General features: G+C 40.6%; 1 protein-coding gene across 5 annotated transcripts in view; it reads left to right on the top strand.

Annotated features, from left to right (window-relative positions):
* Positions 1-5521, top strand: part of TLK1 (tousled like kinase 1) — a 71043-nt gene extending 65522 nt beyond the window's left edge. For all 5 annotated transcript variants that reach the window (XM_074829088.1, XM_074829091.1, XM_074829090.1 and 2 more), the window contains exons 19-21: positions 303-414; positions 700-807; positions 3765-5521. In XM_074829088.1, the coding sequence (XP_074685189.1) occupies positions 303-414; positions 700-807; positions 3765-3941 (397 nt within the window). In that variant the 3' untranslated portion in view covers positions 3942-5521. The remainder of the gene's footprint in view (positions 1-302; positions 415-699; positions 808-3764) is intronic.
* Positions 5522-19700: the final 14179 nt, after the last annotated feature.

Raw genomic sequence — 19700 nt, 5'->3', positions numbered from 1 at the left:
TATTTAACCTAGGATTCCAACTGAAAAAAAAAAAAAAAAAGTCATTATTAGTGATTTAGGTAAAGAATGTTAGTATTTGTGCTTGTATGAAATAGACCGTCTCTTTGACTGACTGACTATACAAAAAACCTGTAATCTCAGTTTTGACAGGTGTGCAAGGTGTTGGAATGTGGATTGTAAGGCAACTGTACAGTTGTCAAAAGATCAGAGATGTGTATGTGAAGTGTTTGTATAATCTGAGCAGGTTCTAGTGATGTCATACATCTACTTGCAGACACTGAGATGCATGTTTTGTTTTCCAGGTACTTGCCCCCAGAGTGTTTTGTAGTTGGCAAAGAGCCACCAAAGATTTCTAATAAGGTTGATGTATGGTCAGTTGGAGTAATCTTTTTCCAATGCCTTTATGGTAGAAAGGTAAGGAAAATGTTGTTTGAAAATCTGAGTTTTAGTGTACATGCCTGTTTCCAGTAGACTGTGAATTATAAAGATGTGAATCCATGTGGAAAATTACTTGTGCTGCTTTTTGGTGGTGTGCATTGATATTGCAAGAAATGTAGAAAATCTTGACTGAAACTTTTTTATTTACAGAATGATTAGCAGTTTGTATTAACACTGCAACAACTTACTATAGCATAAATATTTATGAAATCAAAGTATTTGGATAACTCTCATGAAGAAAATCATGTGCTTATTTTTCAGCCATTTGGCCACAATCAATCACAGCAAGATATCTTACAAGAAAATACAATATTAAAAGCCACAGAAGTTCAGTTCCCTGTCAAACCTGTTGTAAGCAATGAAGCCAAGGTAACTTTTTGTATGATTTCTGAGTAACAGTTAAAACATTCATCACAAAGGATGCAACTGTAAAATTTCTGTTAATTTAAGAGTGCTGTGGAATGTAGTAACTAAACATATAGGAAAGCATAATGGAGACCTAGCATTTTGATGATTTTATTTAAGCAAAGTTACTCTGGAACTTCTCAAAATCATGTACTTCAAAGTGAGACTATATATATATATATATATATGTATTCCAGAAATTTGCAAGCAGTTTTAAAGTAGGCTGCCTCAAAAATTGTCTGTTTTACTTTTTCCCAGAGGACCTTATGTGTCTCACTCAGGCTGTCTCACTAGAAGTTCTTGTGAAATACTTCTGCTAACAGTAACAACCTCTTTCTGAAAATAGTGAATGTTATTCTCTGAAGCCTTACTGGCTTGAAGAACTATTTGATTACCAAATACCTGCAGGATATGCCTGCTAACAGTCTTCCCCTTGAAAGTTCATAGGATGTGTATTAACTCAAAGCTGAGTTATAAACATAAATTCTTAAGATTAAGAATCTGTAAGATATGTTGATGCTGATTCAGGAAATAAGACTGCCAAAATAGTTGATCAGCCACAAAGGTGTGGATGGCAATGTTTCCTGTATTTAAAATTCTTACTTTGAAACATCTGTAGTACCAAACTCATCTCCACAGACTAGCTATTCAGAAACAGATTAAGGTGGTTTCCCAAACGATTGCTGCTGTGATCGTCCATAACACAAATCCAATTCTGTGAATATGGAAGAAAATATAATATGTGTGTTACTTGTTTGTAAAATTGTCCCAATTTTTGAAAGATATAGTAGATATGTGATACATTCAAGTTTCAACAAAACATACTTAGATTTGTGACACAAGCTGCAAAAAATTTAGGAATATTGCGATTTAGCTTCTAAAGATTAAAGGGAAAGGAAACCTATTTCTAGAGGCTGTAACTTTCCAAGATAATAAGTCTTTTGAGTACATAAACCTACTGTTACGATTCATGGTATATTTCCATTGGTTATACTTTCTAAAAGTAGTGTTAGTGAGCGAGTTGCAGTTAAGGTTATTAAAATTCGGTTGAAGAATTGTATTTTGTCCTCGGGCTTTTGTTTGTTTGAGGTTTTTGTTTGCTGGTTTTATTTTTTCACCCCCATTTGGGAAAACTGTGTCCCTTGAATGCAGTTGACAAATACGCATCATATAACTGATGTCATTACATGTTAACAGTTTGTATCCCTGTCTTTTAACTTTGTGTTTCTTTGTCTTTAGTAGTTTTTACATAGAGGATGTTGGGAAAGAGTAGACAGTTCAGCATGGAGAATGGGCAACTTATTTTACATTCTCTGTGCATTCCATGTTCTGTTTGTTTGTTTGAAAGACTGAAATAAACTTCCAGTGTTCTCCACTCTTATTAACATTGTCACGATAGCTGTAAGAGAGGGGGAGAAATTATTCTCTGGTGGAAATGCTATAAAACAATTTCAGACTAACTTGTAAATTCAGACCATTTATGATGACTGTAGAATCCAAATTGTCTTTCAGATTTATAGGCCTGGCAGTTGGAAAAGAACAGCTTGTAAACTGAAATTCTGATTTGGAAAGCATGGAGATGAAATAAATATGGAACCTGAAATGGCATTGTTAATTAGTTTTCAGACTGTAACTGTCCTTTGCTCCTCTTCACTTTTTCCGATTTTGTGCAGTGTTCTCCTTTGCATCGCAGTAATGTGTCTGCAGTGCCACAGAAGCATCAAGTATTTTACAAACATTTTACACACAAACTCTTACTCTGAGGATCTTGCAAGCAACTCTTAACAATTCATTTGTTATGAAGGATTTATTGTTAAGAACTTGATTAAAGTCCATAAAGTCCAAGAACATGTGAATATATATTAACAGATGTACACAATTTTTGTTTTGTACCTTGTTCATGCTGGATATGTAAATGATAAAAGTAAATTCTAGCAGGTTTCTTTGGAACTTGTATCACAGATTTTTTCCTTTAATCTCCAGTTTTTAATTGGAGCAAAGAACAAACAGCTGAACAGATTTATCAAAGAAAAGATATGTAATTCTTTTAAATTAAGTTCTAAATTAAGTAATGATGTGCTGCTCAGTTCTGCAGCAATAATAAGGATTTTCTATCATTAAATGTTGCAGCCCAAGCTCTCGGGAGACCAAATGTTCTGTGTATGCTAGACATAAGACTTGACAGAAACTTTGAGCACAGAATGATTGGCATATGTCATATGGACCTAAACATAGGATAACATAGTGTCTCAAGAACAGTCCTGAAGCTAACTACAGAATTTTTCAACTGATTAGATATTTTTAAGTGGATGGGATTGATTTTTTTCTGGGAAAGGAGTTCCAGCTAGGTAGTGGTTTCTTAAATAGTCTATTAGTTATTTAATCCCTTTGGAACATATTGTCAGATTTCACGTTTTACTCTATTCCGTCATGACACATGTGGTAATGCCTGTTTCAGAGGTCAGCTAAAACGTTGAAAATTCTGTCCCTACATCTTCTATATACTCTTCATCTACCACACAGCTGAACAGCTTTAGAAGCTCTGTTGAACTCTTTTCTACTTTTTCAGTCCTCTGACATTTGCTCCTGGTTTTTACTAAGCTGTTCAGGGATAACACAGGCAGAATTCTAATTGTGTGAGATGCTAATGTTTTACTTGTAAGTATAGTTCCTAAGCACAGAAATACATATTTGAGGTGTGATTATTTTAAGCCAATTATTTTGATGAATTTTTTTTCTGTGGTGACATTACATTTTTTCATTGGACTCAGTAGTAAAATGTTGCACTGTCATTTGAATTGAATTACATAAGAAGAAGAATTTGTTTAGAAACTAGTTTATTCAGGAGGGCATGCATGTTTACTTGTAAGCAGATGTAATTATTTGTAATGGTATTGTAACTTTTTACATTTCTTTTCTAGGCCTTTATCAGACGCTGTTTAGCATACCGAAAAGAGGATAGATTTGATGTCCACCAGCTGGCTAATGATCCTTATCTTCTCCCTCATATGAGGAGATCAAATTCTTCAGGAAACTTGCATATGACTGGGCTAGCAGCATCCCCTACACCACCTACTTCAAGCATTATTTCATACTGAAATTTCTCCAACTGAGGAATGGCATGATACCTTTGTGTAGTTTCCAGATGCAGACTTGAGCTTGAAAGCATATGAGTGTTTTTACACAAGACAAGTTTGATAACTGTGTTTTCAGACTGAAGTCCTCCTACATTGTGTCATTTGTATGATTTGAATGGATCATGGACTGTGAATAAATGTACCCTTCTGAGAAACACCTTTAAACGTTGAAGGATGACACTGCCTGTTACACACTAACAGGTATACTGTGTTTAAGACTGAAGAAAAGGTTTTTAGTTTTTTCTGGGGAACATTGTAAATAATCTTTTTAATACTTAAAGTACATTTGGTTGATACTGGAAAGTTCTAACATGAAGGGTAGTTTTTCATTATTTAAATAAAAAAGGGTAGTGAGCAAATTTGAAAACACAGGAAAAATTCCGTGCCTGGTTATAAACTAAATAAACTGCCATCTTCCCAAGACACTGATCTTTTGAAACCAAAGTAAAGAGTGTGAAATGGTCAAAGATATGTTCTGTATCAGATTCCTCAGATAAAATTGTAGTATTTTATTTGGCAACTCAGGCTTGTACCTCCAAAAACGTGGTGGTATTTCACTGAATTTAGATTGGAAGGGTGATATGGAATTCCTGGTACTTACTTCTCAAATAGATTGCTAATTTTGAAATCTGCTCAGTTTTCTAAAAATACTATACTTGCTGTGGTATTGAAACTTGTGAAACTTGCCAGGCTTTTGATAAAAGCAAGCAACAGTATGAAACCAAATGCAAACAGGTCATGTATAATGTTCTATGCAGGAATAATGATAAATTCCCTTCTAGCTCTATTGTAAATTGTTGTACAGATGTCACATTTTCAGTTAAATTTCAGCAACTTATTCCTGTACAAATGTTTAAAGTATGGCTTTTTCTAATTGGATATTGTATTTTTTTTAAGTCTCCCTCAAGGCGCTTTTAATTGCTGCTAAACGATGTTGCTTTTACTTTTGCGAAAGAATCAAATGACCTCCTTAAGGTGCAAGTCAACTGTACGTTATAGAGAGATTAAGAGTAGGTAATTCATTAACAATCAAGGCATGTAAAACTGATCTGTGTTGGCAATACACAGTACAGTTCTTTAAGTCAGTTTATTGCGTTCTCAACCTGCAGAGCGCATTGATACTACATGTAGAAGTTGCTCATGGTTATTCTCTATTTCTGGAAGTTCCTATCAACAAGGAAATGTTTCTTGTGGCTTGTACAGATATTTTAAAATATGAAACATTTTCTAACTGCCTTGTATGGTAGAAACTTACTTTTCAGAACAGTGTATCTCTCTCCCATTCACTATTCTTTTTACTATCCCATTCTTGATGCTGAATACCTATATGTAATTTTGTCCATGTTGCAGAAGGAGGAGGCTGTATTACCACAGGTTTTCATTTAGTATTGTACAGTTAAACTGTTGCTCTTGTTTCTGATGTTGCAAGCCATTTTGTTTTCATTGTATATAAAGAAACATTAACTGTCTCTTTAAGATGCTGCTGAAATTGTAGAGAATGTAGCCAAAACAGTAATAAACAATGACAGTTGAAATTTCAAGGTTTTCATTGCATGTTTTTGCATTTCAACAACGAGCAAATCAGCTAACCATATCACTGAGCTACACTTAGCTATTTAAAGCAAACTCTCTTTAATTACAAACAAAAGGCCAATAATAGAATAATAAATTTAAGTAACATTGGAGGTGAAGGGGGAGAATTCCATGAAACTTAAAACATCTGTTGTAATGAAGTAACCAAAACATCATTTCACTGAATAGACCTCACCGAAACAATTTTAAGTATTCCAATGGGTCCTTCTAGAATTCTTTAACAGTGGAATAAAATTAGCTCATAGAATAAAAACAGACTCAAACAGTGAGTCTTTCTGCCTTATACTGCACCAGAGTACTGGGACTGCATCCTTTTCACCCTTTATAGCACAAGACCGAGTACAGGGTTCAAGGAGAATGTGCCATAGCTGTAGGCTCACGTTAGATTTTATTCCTCCTTATTCTGCATGTGTCGATATCGGAAGTTAAATCGAAGAATGTTTTGCCTGAGGAAGAGATGTAGGATTGTGTTAACTGTATTTTTATCTCAAATGTATTATGGTTACCCCTAGTAAAGGGAAGTTTGGCAATATATTAGAGAACTACTTAAGTAGCTGGAAATTTTACAGCTACCTAATAATAAGGGGGTTTATGCATTGCACTGATTACATACAGACTTGTTTTTCCTGTTGTTAGCATCTGGGAATAGGCTACTGTGGCTAAATACATGGCACTTATTCCAGCTTTACAAATACACATTTCTGAAACCTAAATACTCACTTTAAACAAAGTTTCATACAGAAATACATGAAAGAAGAGTCACCACCTCATCTTTTGAATCAAAGTTGCAAGGTTTTTACCTCCAATATACACAGTTGTGTTTGTGCTAGCACCTTACAGTGCTGTTAATAAAAGCGTTGTACTCCACATGGAGTCATTCTGTGGTCACAAGATGACATCTGAGTTAGTATTTGGTCCAGCAGTTTGTGCTTGGGATAGAAGTACCCCTGAGGCTGAGTCTAGAAGTCTGAATTACTGCTGCTCATGGAGGAATGCTGATCCACTCCTAGGTAATTCATGCATCAGTTGTTCAGTCTGTATTTCATGCACATTTTACTGATTACATTACGTGTCCTCCATCACTGGATTTTTCTAAGCTCTCTTGTTTTAGCAGCAGGTAGACAAAAGGAATGAAGTTAAACTTCCATCAGGCAGTTTTTAATGAACCTTGGAAATAAAAGGCTTCCTTTAAATTCACAAATACTTTAAAATTTCTGCATTAACTGGAAGATGCTAAAATACTACATTGCTGTATAATAAAAAAACTATGTATGAAACAGAGGTGACTGTAAGAGAAGTTCTGCAGTTTTAACTGTGATTGTAGTGCTACAGGTCATTGCAGTCATTGTTAACAATGGTTGGCTTGATTCTGGAAAACAAATCATGTTTTGGCACTTCTTTTATTTATGTTTGTGCTGCAGTTTATCAGATTTAAATGTGGAACATTATTCATCCTTAGCTTGGTCTATGCTAGTTGATAGATACAGTTTTCATGTAGGCTAGTTAATATTTTAATTTTCTAAAAAGGGCCTTTAACACTCGAAAGAAGACTGGAAGGGCATTGCATCGCTGGCCGACTGCCCAAGTGCTACTGACCCCACACACTATGGCTATGAGCAAACCGCTGCATAATTAAGAGAGGCTTTCAAAAGCCCACAAAGCCGGGAGCCCTCTCGATATGCGAGTCACGGGCGCACGAGGTGCCGAGCCGCTGCCGAGGGGTGCTCTGTGCTGCTGGGACCCCGTGTGAGAGCTGGGGGCTGCCGATGACAACCTAAGCAGGTGACTTAAAAATGAGCAAGCCCTGGAAAGGTAAACACCCTGGGGTTTGAAGTATCCTGGGTGCTCCTGCTCCAGCTTTGATGTCTTCCTGAATGTGAGGAAACCACAGGTCTGAGGCAGGACCACCAGCCTGACCAGGCCTGTCCTCCCCATCCCATAGCTCTCCCGGCCAGGCAGGACACAGCACATCCAGTTTGTGGAGGGTGTGCAGGTCCTCAGTAGTACTGCTTCTCCAGCCTTGCTCTGGATTTCAGCTCTGCTGGAGCTGAAGCTGCTCCTGTCATGTCACAGAGGAGCTGCAGTAGCTGAGGGGCCCCGGCTGGGCAGGTGGTGGCAGCTGTCCCCTCCTCACCTGCCACCATGTTTTCTAGAGGGCTGTAATGGCAAGGGATACTGCTGGGTGGAAGGGGGCTGCCAGGAAGGGTGAGAGGTGACTCTAGGATGTTTATTTCTTCTCAAAGAGCCACTGGGAGTTGCTGGTCTTCCCCAGCAGTGCAACATTGTGTTGGGAAGGGGGACAGGGGAGCCCAGCCTGGTGGGAGGCCTGGGCAGGGTGTCAGGGCAGGGACGGCCTCAAAATTTGGAGGCAGAGTGGTAAGAGAGGCTCCCAGTTTCAGTGTCTAGAACACTTCAGTCTCACAACGACTGTTGTATTTTTTAAAATTCTTTTTCTACCTATCAACTGCTGTCAGAGGGAGGACCCTAGTTTCCCAGGTGAGGGGTGCCTGGCAGCATGGACTGACAGTATTTCATTGTCATGGTCTCACTGTGTGCCCACCAGCCCACCATGTCTGCCTGCTGCCATGTCACTGGCGCCAGGACACCATCATTTCCACAGTCCCAGCACGATCCTGCCACGGGCTTCAGGGTGTAAATACCTCTCCTGAGGCCTGGAGCATAACCAGCTCCAGGCAGCCATGGATTGTAGAGTTGAGGACTGAGTAAGGTTTTCAGAGAGATAATGAATAATCCAGCAATTTAATGTCCCTGAGACCACAGATTGATTAAAGGAGTCTAATAAGCAGAGCTCCGCCTGAGTCACCAACCTGCAGGCCTGGCATTACATACCTGCCACCTGAGGCCAATATGTTTCCAGGTGCCCCTTCCACAAACAAAACAGGTTTTACTTGATCCTCAATGCTTACTAGGCAAGGGTCCCTGAAAAACTTTTTAGTGTCTTCCAGTACCCAAGTTTGGCTCAAGTTAACTTATATCCTGACAAATTTGTCCAACATCATCTTAAAGATGCCCATCAGTGGAGGCTGCGTTACTTATCCAAGTAATCTACCCCAGCTTTTCCTAGCAATCTACTCCAGTTTTTTCTAGCATCTTCTCTTTCTTGCTGCTTATTAAGCCTATTATTTCCAGTCCTATGTGCTATGGCATGAAGAACAATTCCCTGCCATGTGTAGTACATGAGCCTTGCCTTCTGTGCAGCCTCCGTGTATTTAATTTTTAACTTCATGCATGCTTCTTGAGTATCCTTTGGAGTTAAGATTATTACCCTCTGAACAAGTGAGGTTCTTGCATTATTTATTTCAGATATTCAACTCCTAACAGAATGTTAGGAAAACTTTTGCTGTCGAAGAAATTATTTTTTTCTATTTTGCTCTAAGTAATTGAGTCATCTTGCAATCTTTTCATTGCACTATATTTTCCAAGCCAGTGAAATTCTTTGCATAAATCAAGGAAAAATGCTTTCCCTAAAAATCTACTTTTGTATCTAGTGTCTCTAGAGCTAATCAGGTATCATTAAGAAATTACATGATGTTTGAATTTCAGAATCCTCTTGTGCAAATCTGTGGGTATCCTCTTCTGTGCATCATTAAAACATGCACAGGGACGTTGTTTAAAAAGTTCTGGAGATCAAAATCACATTTGCTCTATCCTCAGAGGATGTGCTACCAGCAGGTCACCAAGCAATATATGGTCTTTTCTTGCTCTTGTGTGGAAGCAATGCCATGGTATTCAGCAGAGCACAACTCTGCAGCTCAGTGAAACAAATGTGCTTCCTGGGAAGAGAATGCCATAGCCTCAGCCCTGAGCCCCAAGCCCAGTACTGTTTCTGTAGTTTGGCAATTATGCTTTCAGTGTAAAAAAAGCATAAGCAGTCCCTGGACATCACCCCTGTGTTCGCTGTTACTCTTGGGAAACCTGTTTACCCATACACAGGGTTTGATCATTTTTGCAGGTGGCCTGGGGTTCTGGCTTCCTGTTATTTTCAGTATTGATACACACAGGGGTTGAGTAATTGCTTCCTTCATCGAGACTGGTAGCACGGTCCTTAGTAGAGTCATTGACTTCAGTAAGGTCTGGGAGCAGCTATAGCTCAAAGAGGCATAAGCATGATCCACGGCTTCAGTGCTTAGAAATGCCTGTCAGTACCTTGCTGAATCAATATCCTAGGGGTTTTTTGATGTTGAAATTATGAAATATTAATGGTTCAGGACAGAAGGAAAGTAGTCTTTATGCACTCTCAAATCAGCTTCTTCTAAATGTTGTTCACTAATAAACAACTATGATAATTAAAAAATCAGTTGTGTGCAGCTTTATGAAAGACAGTATATTATGATAAATACATTGGCTGTACATACAAGCATAGGGTTTATTTTCTTGATGATTCTAGTTGAAGGCACTAAAGTGCCACACACATCTACAAGTCTATGGCTTGTATATTATATATGCAAAGATGATCATTTCAGATTGTAGTACTCCTAGGTAGGATCTGACAATATGTCTCTCTTATTGACCAAATGCCTTTTAACCTAAATTTATATATTGTCTGCACAACTTTCACTGCAATGGAATAACTGGAACTGGGACCTGTACAGAAGGAGATTTAAATATGCATCTTCCAGCCCTCAGGCATTGGTCTTGCAACTTCTAGGATAGCTGGGCTGGTGCTGTGTCCAGGAGTGCTCCACTGTGTGACCATGCAGCCGTAGTCCATGAAGTGTAGAGGATGCATTCCTGAAACATGCAATGGTTAGCAACTGGATGGGTAGCAAAGATTCCTGTAAGAGTCAGTGTGATAGTGGGGTGATGTGTGCAGGGCCTTGAGAAACACTATTTGAATACACAGGGATGTATTTTTCGACATGAGATCCTTCCTATTCATATCCCACTAATGCTTCCAGAAAAGAGTTCTCAGTGGTGTGAATGCAAGATAAAGACAGGAGAGATGGTTTCTTGTGTCTTAACCCATTGGGACACACTCAGGACTTTAGCAGGCCTGGAAGGAAAGCTGAAAAAGGGAACTGACTCCCCATTAGCATTGGTGAGAGCTCTGCAGGACAGAGCACCAAGAACTGCGCTTCTCTGTATGTGTGTGTGAGCAGGTCCAACAGATCTTTGCTTGCCTTCATTGGTAGAACAGCAGTTTCCACTAAAACCGATGAGACTAGCAAGGACTTAAAGGATTCAGAGACGTAAAACATGTTCCCCCATGATCCCAGATTTCTACCTTCTACCTCATCTGACCTTGGGCTAAGCATGACAGAAAGAGGACCTGCCAAATGGTCACATACGTGGGGCTGACTTAGTGAAAAGGTGCAGCTTCTTTCATTCGCCTAGCTTTGTCCTTCTAAACAGCCACATGAAGAGTCGTTGCACAGCTTTGTACATTTGCATAATGGAAAACTTTCTTCATGACAAAAATAATCACCCTAACTAGTGTACAAATGGTTCTTTTCAGGCTTGCAGCTGTGGCTCATTGGCAGCTGGCAGAGCTCTCATCACTGATTCGAGCACTGGAATACCTTCCCTGCATGCCCTTCTATTGCAAAGCCAGGTAAGTTACAGATTAGTTGGCAAACTACACATGAGCGCTTGCTCATAGTGAATTTGGAGCACCTTATTGCATTGGTTAAATGTCAATTCACGTACATTTCTATGATACCACAAAATCCTCATGTTGCTTGTAGGGTTACATAAGGATGTATCAGATGCTGACCCTGATCTCATAAATTGTCTTAGAGCTGTCAGATGTCAGGACAGTTTTATTACTGAGCCCAAACACATTCCAATCTAACAAATTAGCATATCATAAAGGTTATTGTCCTATCACCCTGTCATTAACAAAACCTGTACAGATAAAATAGAAGAATTACTCCTCTCTCATCCTTTATCATCTGTCAGAATTCCTGTGTTTTTAATGAACCTCATCCTTTTCCACTTATATTAATACCTTAATATATTGGTAACATGAAAACCTTAATATATAGGTAACACATTAAATAAAACATGGTCATAATGGTGAAAACTGTAAAGACTGGTTTTTTCCTCCTTATCTCAGAGACCACTGAGAGGAGTTCAGCTGAATTACATTGAGATAGCTCTTCTATTTTGGGGCATGCTTTGATGTGCTCTGTTAACATCAGGCAGTGATGTGAAGGCCTCTTTTTTTATTCAGTGAGTTAGGTCATGTTTTTCTCCTTTCGGGTTTTGCAAAGGATTACTTAGGTTGCAAAGGATTTTGCTAGTTTTGTGCTAAGGAGCAACACAGATGGGGCACAGAGATCATGGAGAAAAACCAATATGAGCCATGCCTATTTGAAATTGGGGAAAAGCAAGCAGGAGTCAGCTAGACGAGGCTCCAGACGGATGGTTTGACTGAAATGATACTTCAGCTGTGCTCACTTAGGTAAGTTGCTATATGTCCAGAGCACTTTCAGACTCGGCCACTATGGATATAAAGTGGTGGGTGGATATAAAGTGAACTGCTATATAGGAAGTGGCAAAATTTTATATTGTGTTTCATATTCAGATATACAGAAAGCAAGCCCAGGGCACAAGGGGAAAAGTAGTGGTACCTGAACCATCACAACTTGATAAGCAGCACTTTGCTGCTCATAAATTGGCCTCAGACCAAAATCAGGGAGGTACATCAAAACTCTGCTTGCCGCTGGAGATCTGCATCAGACATACTTGCCAGCAGCCCAGGGAAGAAGGAAGCAGACAGTTTTCCAGCGCCCACTAGATGGCAAAGCAAGGTGCTGTATTCAGACTGCTAAATACCTACCTGCACCTCACACTGGCAGAGTTTGACACAGAGTTTGGGCATGGCAGTATCAGAGCAGCTGATGCTGTGACTGAGTGGTCAAGACTGCTCATCCCTCTGGGATATTGAGCCAGGGCTTCTCCGTCTCCTGCAGGCAGAGGATTTAAATACTAATGACATTAATTTTCCTAGAAATTGGCATGGAGTATCAGTATTTGCTAGCATTTGGCTGTGCTTGGCTAGATATCGATTCAACAAATACTAAGAGAAAATTGTTTCTCTTATAGCTTATGTAAAACAGGGAGGAATAACTTGTAACAAAGGGTGGAGGAAAACTTAATGGTTTATACAATACATCTGATTTGGAACAAGATTCTTGAAATAAGAGTCTAAGCTTCTGGAGTGAAGCTTGACTTCTGTTTGGAGTTCACGGCAGTATTGAGTTGCAGTGTTTGAGAAAAGGATCTATAAAATAACATAACTCTAACAATTCTGAATTTTGTCTCCTCAATTTTTTGTTAAGCTCTAGCCTGTTATTAAGAAATTCTGACTTTTAGGTGCTCAAATACTACAAAGCTGAATCTATAAAATGCATTGATTGATACTTAATAGTTTGAAGCAAGATTCACAGAATATATTTATAATTGAAAATGGCTGGAAATATTGTAATTCAGCTCTTCTCTCTGCTCTTATTACTGCCATTCTTGTCATTTGAAATGACACAATCACAACTCAGAAGTCTTTTAAAGTATCATTTTATCAATTTCATCACACATTTACTTGTGATGGTCACTGCTTATAATTTCTAATGCATTATTCATAGGACATTGTGCTGATAAAGGTGAATTAATGATAGGAGGTAGTTCTGAACTAATTTCTAATATGGTGAAAGAAATTGTGATAGTTACTACAATATATAATCTGCGAGAGAGTTTTTCACTTAAAAAGTATAATGTAGTAGTTACTAATCCTAATACGATGGCTGTTGTGTTTTATGGCAATTAAATATCCTTTTACTATTAAAGATTTTGTTGTATTTTTGACCCAAGACAAATATTTAATATGAAAATTATCTGAGTGTTTCACATAAGTTAATTCCATTAGGGTGTGGTTGTACATTAGAAGTTTTTGTCTTAATAATTAAAAATATTGTTTTGTGCTCATTTGTGTGTCTGGAGAGAAAAATGTTATTTTATAGCTACTGGACTAAAGTCACAAAAGATGTGAGAGCTATGATGCTCTTGGTTTGGCCCAGGATTTAATACCACTTGGTTTTACATTTCTAGCTAGAGATGTGGTTTTTGCTGTCAGTGTAAGCTAAGCCAGGGCTCACCCCTGAGCCCTTTGCACCCAGAGCCTCCCTTGCCTCCAGAACAATGAGCACGCAGCTGTGTGCTAGCTCTCATCAGCTGGCAGGCCTGGGTGAAAATGCAGTGCTCTTTTGGGTTCGGTTACTTCTCAGCCAGGACTGAGAGCTGACCCAAGGCCCTGATCAGCTGCACAGGTGCAGGCACCAGCATTGGGCAGCAGGTGTGAGCATGGGGAGCAGGGGAGAGACACTTCTGGAAACACCTGATGACACCAAGCTGTGTGGTGAGGTTGACATGCTGGAGGGAAGGGAGATGCCATCCAGAGGGACCTGGACAGGCTGGAGAGGTGGGACAGTGCAGACCTCATGAAGTTCAACAAGGCCAAGTGCAAGGTTCTGCACATGGGTCAAGGCGTTCCCATGCACAAATACAGGCTGCACGATGAGTGGGTTGCGAGCAGCCCCGAGGAGAAGGACTTGGGAGTAGTAGTGGATGGAAAACTGACTATGAGCCAGCAATGTGCACTTGCAGCTCAGAAAGCCAACCGTATCCTGGGCTGCATCAAGAGAAGTGTGGCCAGCAGGTCAAGGGAAGGAATTCTCCCCCTCCACTCCACTCTCGTGAGACCCCACCTGGAGCACTTTGTCCAGCTCTGGGGCCCCCAACATAAGAAGGACACGGACATGCTTGAGTGTGTCCAGAGGAGGCCACAAAGATATCAGGGGGCTGGAGCACCTGCCCTGTGAGGCCAGGCTGAGAGAGTTGGGGGTGTTCAGCCTGGAGAAGAGAAGGCTCCAAGGAAACCCTATAGTGGCCTTCCAGTACTTAAAGGGGGCTACAGAAAAGACGGGGAGGGACACTTTATCAGGGGGTGTAGGGATAGGATGAGAGGTGATGGTTTTAAACTGAAAGAGGGTAGATTTAGATTAGATATAAGGAATAAATTCTTTACTGTGAGGGTGGTGAGGCACTGGCACAGGTTGCCCAGAGAAGCTGTGGCTGCCCCCTCAGGGGGGGCAGGTTGAACAGGGCTTTGAGCAACCTGGTCTAGTGGAAGGTGTCCTTGCCCATGGCAGGGGGTTGGAAGTCTATGATCTTGAAGGTCCCTTTCAATCCAAACTATTCACTGTCAGCATCTTAGTTTAGTGCAGGACAGGTCTTCATTTTCAGCTCAGGCTGCCCTGCTGCCTGGCTCTGCTCACTCTAGAGCTCCTGGAGGAAAAGGGGCTTCCCCAGAGGCAGGCTTACCCTTACAGCTGGGCTTTGGTGCGTTGGCTTTCCCTCAGGAGGACCACCTCTCTTAATGGTGGCAATCGGCTCTCTACCCTACCAGTATTCTCAAATTTTCATTGTGTGGACATCTTGCCAGAGATTTTCTCCTTCCCTCTACAGTTACACAAATAACTTCCTCTCCAGGCATGATCCAACAGTGTGCTGTATCCAGCTGAAATGACAGGGGGAAATTCAGACACAATGCAATAAAGCAACTGGAATTTGTTTGTCATAAACCCCAAGGGCATGTTCTCATTAAAGCAACGAGTTGTATCCAGCAGTTATGTTCTTTCATGTTTGCATTACACCCCTCTAAACTGCCAGAGATTAGAGTCTGCTTTCAGTGCTGTCTGTGGGTCTATGCTCGGTTTGACAGGGAGGAAACTTTTCAGCCAGGGCTTGGAACAAAGAGCATTCCTCCACACAACAGCTATTAATCCTACCCTTGTGGGTGGCATACTAGCTGCATTCACTGCCTAAAATCAGTTGTGTTAAGAGGAGGGCAAGGTGGGTGAGGAGAGATTATCTCTCACCTGCCAGACAGCAAACAACGGAGATGTTCTGCAGCAGCAGGCAAAGCCACCAGTAGGAGATGTAGGAAACGTTCCCCTGCGAGTCAACTTCCCATGGGGCCTTCAGGTAGCTGGTTAGTTTAGTGTTTCTTTTGTGCCATCACACAAATACTTAAGCAAGCCAATGCTTTTTTTTTTTTTTTTTTAGCATATGGGAGAGACGTAGCACACAGCCCTGGGCTGTGCTGTCTGCTGAGGGATTAAGAAGAATCAAAATTTCCACGAAACAACAATCACAGCAGCCACTACAGTGATCTGGGTGCTACCAGCACTTAATCACTCAGTGCCATTTGTGCATAATTGTCTCTAGAGAGTAGGAGTTACAAAAACCCACCATCTTTTTTAAGTGTTGCCTGGCTAAACTAATGTAGGAAGAACCTCATGTTCTAATTATCCCATATCCCATAGTCATGAAAGTGATTATTCCTGTAGGTCATGCATGACTTCAAGCATCTGAAGTTCATACCTGATACTGCATCTATGTTCACTATCCTTTGGACACACAAAGCTGAGCCTACACTGAGCATCAGATGCCTTTGCGCACTGTGACTAAGTAATTACATCTGTTCTTGGCAGATACGTACTAATCCAGGATGCAAATGTAAAATGTGTTCACAAGTGCAATAAACTTGTAGTTTTGAGGGCAGTAAAATTCTCACTCAATCAATAGTTTTTATATGTGGTTAGATTAATTAATAGTCTTTCTGAGTCAAACAAAACCACTGATAAAAGATTAACAAAGACTGGTGCCATGCTAGGCAGCATGTTTGCACTCACTGTGCTGTTAGAAATGCTGCTGATGATTTGGAAATCTCTGTCTTCTTAGATGGAGCTTCTTAACACTGTGAATTTCTAACCAGACTTGGAAGGGACAAAGGGTATTTGCTTCTCTCCTCCCTGTCAAACTGCCTCATTCCCTCCTTTTAGCATTGGCTGGTACAGAAATGCTTGTTTAAATCCCACCATTCTCAAACTGGAAAGATTCCCCCACTGATGTTTTGGACAGGTACATTGTACTTGATCTAAGAGTAGGCTTCCTCTCGGTGCACAGACAACTAGCTCTGAGGGCATTTTCTCGAGGAAGTCAGGGAGTGGGTCTCCTGTCTTTCTCAGCTGAACCTCTTGGTAGAAGACCCAGATATAGGGAGGCTTTCTAGAATCCTGCTGAAATCTACTAGTAACTAACTGGACTGAGTCAAGTAGTTAGAAATAATATTTGTTACCAGGTTCATAGTGATAAACTGGTAAAGAGGTTAAAGTGAATTCCAACGAGGGATGGATTGAGTCAAGTGCTTGACAGAGACAGGGGAGATAAGACTCAAAATCTTGTAAACTTTTGCTGGTTTGCACTTATAGGGAGAGAGACAGACAGACAGACACATACATACATTAATACATACACCATGCATATTGAAAATATACTGTTTCTGCCTTGTTAAGAGTATAGGACCCTGTATAGGACTCTCTCCACATGTTCACACAGACCCAGCACAGGAAGCTGAGAAGTCACCTGAGACCTCTGGACTCTCACAGCAAAGAAAATACCAAACATAAGCTGTTGCTTAAGCAACATTTTTCACTTCTAAGGGATGAAGTGTCAGCATCTTCTTTATTTATGACTCAAGCAGACAGGTCCTTAAAACTGTTGCTCTTATAGGAGAGAGAAGTATTAGATATGGAGAGGATTACAACAGTGGAAGCAAACACTTGCCCTTGTGAATTCTTACGAACTATATTTAGAATTTAAATCCAAGCATAATTAAACAGTGCTAATGAGACAGAGGGACTTATCTTCATTTGGCGTATAATTGGTATCACTGATTTCCTCATTCATTTTTTCCTAGTTTTAAAGCCTTCTTGTTCCAGTGAGATTTGATGGTAAAAGTTACCCTGCAGAGAGAAAGTATCTGGCCTGGAGCTTAAATTCAGCTGGAAGCCTTTTAAGGGATGTAGCTTTCTTGATAGCATCAATAACTGACAGCAAAGACACCTGTGAATGTGTAGCCAACAGTCAAGCAAGGCACTCTTTCTGCAGTGATGCTTGAAAAAATGCCATTTCACACAGTATTAGAAAGACAATAATGGGGAAGAAAAGCTCACCCCTTACTTCCAGTGAGGGAAACAAAACACGGTAAGAGTTCTAATAGTTGTAGGTATATAATCCACCACTATCAACTGAGGTTTGAATTCCTTCTCAAAATATGCTCCAACTCATCCAGGAACGTGAGGCTTGCTCAGGAACTCTTGGTGATATTTTGTGGTGGGCATACTGCGGCAGGTCGGGGTGGAAGATGGTCACGATCTTGCCCAGCCTTAGTAGCTCTGAACCCATAACCAGAGCAGCAAACTCTGTCACAGCTCTGCTCCAATAGCTGTTTTTATTGCCGAGCAAAGAACAACAGTTACCTGCAGCAGCAGGGCCTGGACATCTTTTTTGACCTAGTCAAAGCCAGTAGAGAAGTGGGTGCAATAGGCAAAGTTGAGTTTACCAAAGTCGCATTTTGCTTTTCAGTTGTGTCTTTGATTGGACTCAGGCTCCTTTTTGTTATGTACTACTGCCTCAAATGGCTACAAATTTTTGGAGGGTTTAGTCCACATCTGTTGCTGCAAACTGTAGCAAAATCAGCTGTTTCCTAAGACGTGGTACAATAATGACTATGACTCTACTTTTCAGTGCTGCTATGGATGCCAGGGCTCTTGTGCTTACTGGTTGACAAGGGTGCTCAGAAGCATCATTCACTTAAGACTTCACTGTGCTTCACATCCTAGTGGGAGTGCTTGCAGCCAGCTGGAATCTGTTCTCAGTGACTGCCTGTAGAATAAAGATTCTCCAAACCCTCCTCCCTCCAAAGTGACCACCACTAACTAAATGCCTGTCCACCCACTGAGCCAAACCAGCTCAAAGAGGAGCACTACAGTGTCTGTGAGCAGGCTCTGCTGGATGTGAAGAGGGTAGAGCGAGATGAATCCCACAAAACAGCATATGTTTTTCATCTTGCTCCAGTAATTCAGCACAGGCTTATTCTTTGGGTTGCTGAACCCAAGACACTGCTTTGTCCATTTCTGGAAGGGGATTTGAACATTTCCCTGCTAAGACTGTTATGCAGATTAATCTGAGACATAGGAATTATTACAAGCATTTGGTCTAAAGTTCCCTTTGCTCAGTTTCACTGGACCGTTCTGACTATATCACCCACAGTAAATACCCCTCCTGCTTTTTGAGGCTGCCTCTTTTGACCACTGAGGGCTCTGATGCTGTTCTAGGAGGTGAGACTTGCAGCTGTCCTTCCCCTTCATCACTGCCTATTCGGTCAGCCCACTGGCTCCTCATTCATAGTCAATAATACTGGTTTTAACTTTTCAGGGGAACAGATCATTTTAGAAGTTGTTCTGCACCCCAAAAAATATCTTCATCTGCTTATATATTTGACAGAATGACAAGTCTGCTCATGCTGCTTTTTCACATTAATAGTCCAAGTGTTCAAGCACTTCACACTGCCTTGCGGTTGAATAGCAATGAGCAACACCATTGGTAACCAGAAGAACTGAGAGCAGCAGCAAGTACAGCTGCTCTACTTGTGAGCAGTCCAGAGCCACAACAACTTGTCCCTTGAGCCCAGCTGAAAAGATGTCCTTTTTCAATACCAGGATTTTTCTCTGGTTGAGCTGTGAAACAGAGGTCCTGACTGGCTATGGCCATGATACATCCCACGGTGCTCAAAGTATCAGTGACTGAAGTCTTATCAAATTTGAAGCCTATCACTGCTTTCTGCTGCCTTAAACATAATTTTTAATTATATTCCTTTTTAACCATCTTAGCTTAACTGCTGGGGAGTCCCACTGTCAGGATTAAACAGATGTTTTATTTCCTGCCAAAGGTGGGTGAAATTATAGTCACCAGCTCTGCCTCATTGGCTGTCATGTGGTCTGGAAAGGTGCCATATGCCCAGCACTTGGAGACTGCTGCAGACGAGAGGCTGAGGGCATTATTTATTATTTGCCTAATCAATTTAAATACTGTCTTTCTTTCAGAAAGCGCATTTCTAGTCTTTATAAAGAGATATGTACAGGACTCATCAAACACACTCCTCTAGTGAAGTGCACCTGCTGTTTAAACAGCCAATACCTCCCTTGCATGGCACATAGGGCTAGAAGGAAAGGCCTTTCACTTGAAACTGCACTGTGCTCATAA

The sequence above is a fragment of the Strix aluco genome, chromosome 6 (assembly GCF_031877795.1).
Source record: "Strix aluco isolate bStrAlu1 chromosome 6, bStrAlu1.hap1, whole genome shotgun sequence".
NCBI classification, from domain to species: Eukaryota; Metazoa; Chordata; class Aves; order Strigiformes; family Strigidae; genus Strix; species Strix aluco.
This window is presented reverse-complemented; position numbering and strand designations above follow the sequence as displayed.